The 10909-nt window shown below is 40.5% G+C and overlaps 1 protein-coding gene across 1 annotated transcript; it reads right to left on the bottom strand.

Moving 5' to 3' along the window:
- Positions 1-611: 611 nt before the first annotated feature.
- LOC308363758 (proton-coupled zinc antiporter SLC30A8-like) lies at positions 612-7579 on the bottom strand (the record flags this gene model as incomplete). The annotated part of the gene is made up of 8 exons (XM_080836606.1): positions 612-757; positions 900-1034; positions 1249-1354; positions 1642-1924; positions 2469-2622; positions 3147-3293; positions 3688-3842; positions 7500-7579. 8 exons carry the CDS (start codon positions 7577-7579, stop codon positions 612-614), a joined length of 1206 nt encoding a protein of 401 aa, XP_080692732.1.
- Positions 7580-10909: the final 3330 nt, after the last annotated feature.

The raw sequence follows: 10909 nt of genomic DNA on the forward strand, positions 1-10909 counted from the left end.
ACATACACTACAGTACAGTAGTTTACAGTGAAAAGCACACATAATTTCTTCTTTTTTTTTCATGAAAAACTGACCTGACAGAAATGCGAGAACTGATTGTCATTCTTCGAATGTAAAAAATTAAATGTAGTAGGCCTATTCTAATTCTTGCTCACAGACCCTTTTGTTTTTTAATAACATTAAAGCTGCTCTCCAACTTGGACCAGAATGTTTGGCACAGAGAAATTGAATAAATCCCATAAAAAAAACTGAGATAAAAAATAAAGTATGTGCAGATATGTACTCTTAACAAATAGACGGTTGCCCCTCTGACTAAAATGCTATTGCTCCTAAGGCAGGCTATCTAAATCCCAGGGATGTGGTAATCAAGAGCCAAGATGATGTTTGTTTGTTTGTTTGTTTGTTTGTTTTGTGACTCTGCAGCCCAGTTTCCTGATAAACACAAACAGACCACAAAGGTGTCCAAGGTTCACCAAAGGTTGGCAAGGCACCCAAGTTTAGATTAAAATTACAAACACAGACATTAGGATACAAGGTCCTGGTGCTCCCAACTTTCCTGTTCTATCTTTGGGTGACCTTGAGGTTGTCACAAGACCACGGCCTTGGGGAACCTATTTTGGCGGATCCTCACACAAGTTGCAGTCAGGCTTCTGTTCAGCTTGAGGCTCCAGTTGGATAGTAACTGAGTGGAAGCTGTAGATGTCGAACAACGCTTGAGTGATATCCCTCAGAACAGGCTGAGGATCCACCGCATCGTCTGAAGAGAAAACAGAATGAGTTTCAGATCTGTGCCTAATCCCTCCCTAAAAGAGACTATAAACACTATCTAACAATTAACATAATATGTCATCACAAGCCAATGTGACTCCCAGCTTTATACCCAGCCCTCGGAATCTCACCTATGGCCACGTGTGCTGAAAGCACTGCCTGGTTCATGGTCAAAGCCCAGATGTGAAGATTGTGGACGGCCTTCACCCCTTTCATGGACAGGAGAACTTCCCTCACCTCACCATGCTTCACCCCTTCTGGTGTGCCTGCACAGAGAGATTCATCATGGATATCTTAACCGACGGGCAGAAAAGCAATATTGTGTGCGTATTAAGATCTTATCGCGTGCCGTATCACACTCAATCTGAGATCTGTGGCCCACATGAGGGAAATGCCAGTGTCATTTACCCCCCTGTGGGGGTCAGACTAAATAGACTGAGGCAGACAAGAGGAGCCCTGATATTCATAGGCGGGGTTTACCTTCCATGAGAACCAGAAGGATGTCCCTCATGATAGTAAAGGTTGTACCAAGGACAAACAGAGAAAACAGGAATGTGCAGATGGGGTCAGCCATTTTGTACTCGGGCTGTGAAAGAGAGCAGACCTGACTTCAGTTTGGACTTTGAATCCTTGAGATTAACACCTTACATCAACACTTAGATAATACTGGTAAAATACCCAAATGATTTTGCCCTTAAGCTTCAGAACAATGTCAAGTTTCTTAAAATATAACTAACAGCATCCAAGCCAATAAATCAGACGAAAACACATCTCAAAAGTGGCCTTTCTTTCCCCCTTGCATTTAAACCTACACAACACCATCCCCACCCTCCAATCCTTTCCCTTTATTTCAAACTGCCCTCAGACTCTGACCTTAAAGAAAATGATCAAGGCGCTGACGAGCACACTGATGCTCTGGAGCAGGTCTCCCACCACGTGCACAAAGGCTGCTCTAACACTAGCATTGGCCTGAGGTCGCCTTGGCACCCCCTGTCCTTCCTCCATGTCCTGGTGACCCACTGGGCCATGTCCATGGGCATGGCTGTGGCCCTTCTCTGCTTTGTGGTTCTCTCCATTCCCATGGCTGTGCCCGTGCCCGGAGCTCAGGCCGCCGTGGCTGTGCCCATGCCCGGATTGGTGTAAGGTTAGCGCCATGCTACAAAGAAGAAAGGACATGGAAGAAATATACTTTAGTACCACTCAGCAACTTTTATAAAACAAATTCTGATTGAATATGACACGAAACTTAAGTGCACAACTGGAGATACGCATGTCTGTCCATTTGTTTGAAACTTTAAAAATGCCTTGACTTTGTTTTTACCTCCAGGCTCTTGTGTAGTGTAATTATTAAGTATTTATTATGTTTTATTATGTTATTATGTCTTACCTTACCTCATCCTTACATTTTCTATATGTGCAACATATTCCTTTGGAGTCACATCTGACTGTAAACGTAATTTTTATATTGTTTCGTATTTTTTTTCGATCATTTTTTATTTTTCTTTACAGGGACACATGTGACGTGGCATGGCGATCAGGTCCTGTGGGTAAGACTACTGACCAGTTCAGAAAAGAAAAAAACGTGTTCTTTGTTGGATTTTTAAATCTCAAATTTGGGTGTTTTTTTAAATGAGTGAATTTCTGCCTTGTGAGCAATGAATACCAAACTTCATAGACAGAATGGTACTTCAGCAACTTACATGATGTTCGCCAGCACTGCGCAGCCTGAAGTGATGAGCATTAGTGTGCCTTCGATGGTGTAGTCATCACTTATCAAGCGCTCCACTGCCAGGTACACCAGTACGCCCGTCACCAACCAGATGGTACACACGGAGAGAAGAGCGCCCAGGATCTCTACAGCGAGAGAAAAACACCAGGATTAGTAAGGGCGACCAGAGAGTTTATGTAGATTTTGACAAAGAAGTGAGGTCCTGATACAACGGGAGATGCAGAGTACCTTGATAGTTCTTCAACAATGAAGCAGGAATATCACTTGAATGCCTCTAGGAACAGAACTTGTTGCAATATATAACTCTCAGTTGACTTAGCTTGGTCAGAACGTAATGGCCATGATTGTTTTTTTTGTTATAGCCACTTAACCCGGGGTCAAATTCCTTGTTTGTGCAAACTTACTTGGCCAATAGAAGTGATTCTAAAAACGTGATTCTGATTATAGCACTGTTGATGTGGGGAAAATATATACACCCTGCAAACTGTGCTGCAACATTTCAAGGTGAGATGACTCAGATAGGGAATCTATAAGCTCTATAAAGAACGTTCAGGGTATCCCCTGGGGTGCAATTACAGTAAAGACCATGATGCTGTTGATGGTGGTGTTGAGCAAGATGATGGATGTAGAGAGTGAGATGGCTCCTAACCTGCACGGTGCCAGCCATAGCTCAGTTTGTGAGTGGCAGGTCTGGAGGACAGCCACAGTGAGCACAGGCTGATGATGAAGCTCATGAAATCCACTAGCAGGTGGGCAGCATCCGTCATCACTGCCAGACTCCCGGCAAAGTAGCCCCCTACGATCAACAAGGACAGATGAGGATGGTGGAACTCAGAATGATAAAAGCTAAAACTAAACTAAAAGATGTAAATCACAGAGAACTTAGATAGTTTAGCCATATAGAGACAGTAGTGCAAAGAAAAAAGATAGTGGCATGATGTTATAGTACTCTACAGGACAGTGCATGGATTTAACCTTAAATTACATCTATGAAAGGATTAATGAATTTATCTGTAATTTTTAATACTTAAACTTGTCCTTTTTACCAGTGTGTATAATTGATATTGAATTGAATATTAGATTTATCATAAGCGTCTACTTCGTTTGAAGTTTTATAAATGTAATGGCTCATTGACATTGACCGTCCTGGCAGATTTGTACAGTTCCTTGGCTGTGTTGAGATGACCTACCCAGGATTTCACCAATCATGAAGACCAAACAAACAGCTGAGACAATGTAGAGTCGCTTCCTAGCAACTTTTTTCTCTTGCTCTCTCTCCTCCTGTGCATGGCTGTTGTCATGGCAGTGTTTGATAGTGCCGTTTGTTACATCATTTTGAAACTTCCTGTGTGGTAGATGTATGAGGTGACAGAGTGAATATTTAGCACTATTCAGTACTATTACTCTTGTAGTTGTTTAATTGTGCAATTGATCTGTCTTACAAAACTTAATTTAATAAAGGATCAAATGAAATACCAGCAAACGCTGTGAACTGAATATTTAATACATAGAAGGGTGGGCTGCAAACACTCCTGAAAAGGAAAACAAAATATTTTTTTCAGTGCTTTCAGGGCATAGAAATGCTCTAGCATGGCTCAGCACACACACTGGAACATGTAGGCTACTATTTTGTTTGTGATGATATTAGTTCATCTTGATTAATAGGCTATGCAAGATTTTATATTGTTTACCGTACTGAGAGGAAATACATAACATATTCAAATTTCCTTCACACATTCGCCTACACAGTGGTCTCATTGTAAATCCTGCTTGCACTTACAGTTCCTTCCAAATATCTGTGTACAGGGATATTGGGTTGTAACAGTGGGCCAGTTAGAGATTGGACTAGGGGGAGGTGTTGTCAAGGAGCTTATGTTACACGTGGTCTGGAGGTAAACGTGAATATCAATGCCATCAATGCCAGCAATAAGATACAAAACAGTCATAAAACAGTCCGCAACATAAGATACAACACAAACATTAAACAGTCCGTTAGTACGCGGAACAGTCCACAACATAAGATACAAAACAGTCATACGTTGGACTACTAATTTGATACCCATTCACCCGTTTTTCGCTGGAAATATCCCGTAACCCGGAAGTACGCAATTCTTATTTGGGCGTCTTTGGGCCAACTTCACACTGCTGTAAACGTGCCATTCCTCAGCTGCTTTTAATAATCACTGAGCACCCATGCATCATGACGTTACTACACGGCTGAATAGGTCAGTGCCATTGGTTTGATGGGCTTTTGCATCCGATGCGATGGGAAATAAAATGTGCCAGCATGGGTGTCCTACGCAAGGCGGACCGCCGTCCGGAGCTGTATTAACAACATCACTATGACAACTCACTCATTGAATGTTGGCCGCGAGCTCTGTGGGTCACCCAGGTTGTGTGTGTCACTGGTAATAACGCGGGCAGATCGATTTGTGAACGGTAGCCTATGTCTTTCTCAGTAAATGAAAATTATGGCGTGCTCTAAACGCGACAAAAACCGAAAAGTTGATTCCAAAAATCGCAAATTAAGAAAGAGTGGACTGACAAGTATGCATTTGTGCTGCCTGTTTGGAGCACAAACCCGATGTGTTAAATCTGCAACGAGACTGTTTTCCTTGTCACAAGTGGTAACGTGATTTGTCAATGAAACACAGCATACACACTTCGAACAAAATTACCATCAGAACTCTGAGGTTAGGGCCAGAAACCATCTGCAATCATCATATCAAGCAACATGCAGTGTAATTAGATCAGACACACATCAAGATAATGTTGTGAGTCTCCCTTTTCAACCAAGAATATGGTGAAAAACAAATGTAGGAACACACGGGTAGAGTGGGGGAAAACGCCCCCCCCCTAAGGAAAATGTGACATTACTGTGAAACAAAAGCTCAAAGTCTTCTGAATTATTATCATGGTTATAAGTAGCAGTGACATTGATTATAAACCAACGGTGAAAATTCTTTAGACTTAATATTTAATTTGATTTTTAACAAAACAAAAAATGATACAAAGGGGGCGTTTTACCCCAGCGGTGGGGCAAAATGCCCCCCGGGGTGGGGTAAAATGCCCCCATAATTTAATGTATGTAATAATAACTTTTTTTGACTGTGGTAATAGACCTACACTACCAGTAAAACAAAATACATCTTAAAGCCTTTAGCCTACATACAATCAATACATTCATTACGATAATGAATCCATAGAATAGGTCTACCAGCAGCCAACATTATAGGTAGCCTATGCTTGCTAGCTACCTGCCTAACTAGCTAGCTAGCTGATGATAACGTGAAGTAATTTTTCAATAATAAGATGAAATGTTTTCATTTAATCACTTAGTTAGACTTCATTTAGCAATAAACAATGAATTTGATGTTCAGAACATGTTGGGGGCGTTTTACCCCGCAATACAGGGGGCGTTTTACCCCGTAAGCTATGTCTTGAACAAAAAGTTATGTTTTCATAAAATTATGACTAGATTTCATGTATATACGATATGGTCTTTAACTACTTGCTTTACTGTTCACATGTCATAGATAACTGTGATATTTGCAAAACAACAGCCTCTTAAACACTTTTTAACTGACTACGGAAAATTATAACACTTAGCGTGAAATTGGTCTTTCTTCAGCTACGTCCCGAGCGTAAACTTCACTGTGGATCTAAGTGTATCCTCGTTGTCAAAGTAGTGCATAGCAACTGTAGAAATGTAACTTGACACCATCTAGTGGTTAGTTTGGGTAAAACAGGTGGGGGGCGTTTTACCCCAGGGGGGCGTTTTACCCCACTCTACCCGTGTGTTCAAAAACACACATACTATAATAAACATTTACCCCAGTGCCTCCACCTGGCCCTCACACCTTTTATGCCCAAGTTTAAACCACAAAAAAGTGTCACCTTTCACACAAGTAAGGCCAGACCACATCACCTTTGGTGCATAGTTCGAACGTTTTTGTTTGAATTATGTTTTTAGATTTTGACCGACACTGTTCCGGACCCTAGTCTGAACGGATATTGGCGAGTGGACCTTTTGGGTTTCTAATTGAGTAACCCTGGTCTACAGCATAGGCTATGCCAACCCAAGAACTTTATTTTAAATAAGAGAAATATTGTATAGCAGCCTACAGCAGCAGAGTAATTAGTCTGAACACATGGCATTAGTTGAGAACGGAATGACGTGGCATTTTTGACAGCAGACCATTCCAAGCGCATGGAAATATATATATATTTTTAAATATGGTTTTCTTTAACCGGTAGCCTACATTCAGCTTTCCTGATTAAAAGTTAAATATTAAGATACCTTCCACAAGCTTCACACACCATTGCCACCAACAACGGAATACAATATTCACAGCAATGTGTGTAGGCTACTGTATCCACAGTATGTGCAAAATAAGGTGTTTCATTAAAACGTTGAGCATAATTTTATGGTTACAGATTTTCACCTTATTTCACATAAAATGACATCCTTTGTGTGTACAGTGTGCTATCACTGATTACACAGGGAGACTTCAAACATCTCGACCTAGGGGAGTATCTGGAGCGCGCATCCTCCTCCAAAAGGGTTTTTGGGATGTGGTGCAAATTTGCACACTGCTAAAAAAAACTTCTCGGCTCGTGTGTAAAAGGTTGTGCAATGCTCTTTTGACAAAGGCAGCGCTATCCCACCCATTAAAAATACAAACTCGTTACTTTACGGACAAAAATAATTAATTTTGACTTAACATAAACAACTGTAGCCTATTGCTCTGAGGGCATCCTTTAGTGAGCATGTGTCTGTCATCTCAATTTTGACCTCCGGTTCCATTAAACGCTTGTTCTGAATTCCAGAACTTCATTGAACATTTTACCAATTCACTACAAATACGGAATCATGCTAAATAAAGTAGCCTACATATTTGTTAGACAGGCAGGCAGACAGTTAAAATAGAGAGAGCATCAACAGAACAAAAGTATTTATGTAGACAGAAATTCACATTCGACATTTAAACACAAGACCTACCTTTCAGCTGGGATAGTGTATAGTGTGGTTGCATTATCGGTAACCAAGTGGAGTTTTTCCGGATCTTTTTTTCTAAACATGACTTAAAAACGAGCTCCACGCACAATTGCTATGGTTTTGAAAAAACAATTAAGACAGATCTGAAAAACTACAGAAGTGTTATCGCGGAAAAACAAAACAGGAAGTTATTGTAAACTAAAGTAAATAGTGTCAGCTACAAGTTTCAGTAGTACAGTGAACGCTGGCAGTCGAGCATCTTCAGAACTATGTCCAGTGCAATGTCCAGGCACTGTTATTTGAAGCCTTGTGACTGAGAACCGTGTGCAAACTTGCAGAATGTCTGCAACAACACAGTCGGTAAGTGACAGCTATTTCACTCTTTCAAAAAAAGAGGTTAGCTAAAGGCACCGCCAAATTCCAGATTGCATTAATGGGGCAGTAGTACTCCATTTGACATCCTTTTGAGTCACTCTGTCCTCCCCACCATGCTTGACTGTTGATACTGTCAGTGCCAAGGGGTGTCAAGAGCTGTGTTCATCAGAGAAGCAAAACGCTCCTAACGCAACTGCACACCGCACACAACGCTTCCTACGGCAAAGGAAATCCAGAGTTTCGAAAATATATTGTAGCGTCGAAGCGGAAGGGTAGGAATGGCAGACGGGTATTCTCGTCTTAACTATACGCACTAGCCACACACTGCAGGTACCAGCCCCAGGATGTGTTTATTTTGTGACTCAGAACGTTTCAGGGCTAAGATTATGACTCTGACTACTACTTCAGTATGAAATATATATCCCAATAAAGTCAATGAGCACATTTATTACAGTGCATGAAATGCCCTGTATTGTTATTCCTAGGCTTCTTCTTCTTCTTCTTCTTGTTACCTTTTTCTGCGATTAATTCAGCCCGAACCACTTAACGTAGAAACTTCATTCAAACTTTGTCGCGTAGGTCTTGTAAACGACACTTATGCTATGTATTTTTCACTTTTCTAAACTTTACACTTTTTAAGATATTAAAGAAAAACGAATATAAATTTCTCCCATTGACTTACATTGGGCCATTATGACATCATAATAGGGTCTTTAAACTGGCTTGCACCTGTGCTTTACTCTGCCGTGCTAAGGCAAAAGACCGTAACTTCAAGTTTGGTCAAAAATGAGTTTTTGACGTATTTGTAAAATATCAGCAGTAATTAAACAAATGTACTGATATTAAATGTACTACTAACATGCCATTATCAAATTAAAGCCAGTGACATCAGTATTTTGGTTGATTTCACGATGTATAGGCTACCGACAGTTAGCATACCAAGCTAGGTAGCATTACCATTAGAATTGCATGGCAGATATGCTAAGCTATCGGGCTATTCCCCCACCCAGTGCCTGTGGCTAGTCCGAAAAAGGTGCATCTAAATCGGGTAACTTCGCTTGGCGAGCGGGGGCATGTGGAGGGGGAAAATGGGCCTCATTCTCTATCGTTCTCTCTCTCTCTCTCTCACACACACACAAAAACACACACACACACACACACACCCCAATGGACTGACATAGATGTTTTATGTGTTTCATGTGACAATTCAAGTTCATTGTTTTATGTGCTTAATGTGATAATTCAATGGTGTGTGTGTGTGTGTGTGTGTGTGTGTGTGTGATAATCATTGTATTGGTAATTGTGATAAATGAAATAGTATTACTACTGATTAATTAATAGGGTCATTATTCCATTGTTATCATACCACTGAGCTTTAACATAGAAGTTACTGCCTTCTGCCTTAGTATGCTTCACTGACACCTGTGCCAAATCCAAAGAACCTCTTCTCTCTCTGTCCCTCTCAATTTAACTGTAACTAGGAACATTAAGACACCATCCATTCTCTATTTTTTTTTCTCTCCATCTTTCTCTCTGTCAACTTTCTCTCACACTCAATCCCTCTTCTTCACTCCATTTTTATCTCCTTTTTTCAATATTTTCACTCTCTCTTTATCTCTTCATCCAGAGCCACTCTTGTTCACTCTTCTTTCCTTCTTCCACTCTTCTTTCCTTTCTTATTTTCTTCTTCCATTTTTCTTTCCTTCTTCCACTCTTCTTGCCTTTCTTTTTTCCTTCATCCACTCTTCTTTCCTTCTTCCACTTTTCTTTCCTTTCTTCACTCTTCTTTCCTTCTTTCACTCTTCTTTCTTTCCTTATTTCCTTCTTCCACTCTTCTTTCCTTCCTTCACTCTTCTTTCCTTTCTTCTTTCATTATTTCACTCTTCTTTCTTTTCTTCTTTCCTTCTTCCACTCTTCTTTCCTTTCTTCACTCTTCTTTCGTTTCTTCTTTCCTTCTTTCACTCTTCTTTCCTTTCTTCTTTCCCTCTTCCACTCTTCTCTCCTTTCTTCACTCTTCTTTCCTTTTGTCTTTCCTTCTTCCACTCTTCTTGCCTTTCTTTTTTCCTTCATCCACTCTTCTTTCCTTCTTCCACTTTTCTTTCCTTTCTTCACTCTTCTATCCTTCTTACACTCTTCTTTCCTTTCTTCTTTCCTTCTTTCACTCTTCTTTCTTTTCTTCTTCCTTTCTTAACCTTTGCATTTCATGCACTGGTATTTCCTTCAGGAAATGCATTTTCTAGTTTGATTTTGTTGTCTTTCAACAATCATTGTCAGGTTTAAGCAATGTCTGTAACTCCTAGGCTCTCGCATCTTATTTGCCTTGAACAATATTTAAAATGAGATTGTATTTGACTCATATTTCAGTTGATCCACACTTAATATAGCCTTGAAGATATATATTTTTTTCTGTTCAAGGTTAAAATTGTATGCATTATATAAGGATTTCCAGCTGAAACTCAAATGATGGTCAGGTCTGTGGGAAAATCAGTTAAAGTGTGTAGCCTCCCAGAGCATGTAGTCTTCACAAATAGAATATTGGGCATCTGGCCAGGACACAAAGCATTCTTCAAAGACAAGCCAGAGACGGGAGAGGAGACTGAGGAAATGTTTTTTGTGGGAGCTGAATGGAGGGCATGTGGGGCTCAGGTGAACTGTGCTGTGTGATCTAAGATGATAGGCACTGGAGAGCTAAGCTTTGCTTTCCATGACAAAGCGCTGTAGAAATGAGGTTATGTGAGATTAGGAAAGGTCCAGTGATTGGCGTAGAACCATAAACATGATGTTATCATTATCTTTGTCGTGCAAATGAACCAGTCTGTGTGAGATCATGACGATGCATGATGGCATGTGACAGAGCCAAGATGCACATGCGATCAGAGCAGTTCCTCTTTTGTTAAAAATACTATGACTAGTCATTGCCCCTGCCTAGTAAAAGTTCTGCTTTAGCCTTGATGAACACATTGTAGGGAATGACGTCATATCCTGCCTGAACACATGAGATTCATGGTAAAGTAGCTGCTGTGACCACCAAACACATG

Source organism: Sprattus sprattus (genome assembly GCF_963457725.1).
Source record: "Sprattus sprattus genome assembly, chromosome: 4".
Taxonomy (NCBI): Eukaryota; Metazoa; Chordata; class Actinopteri; order Clupeiformes; family Clupeidae; genus Sprattus; species Sprattus sprattus.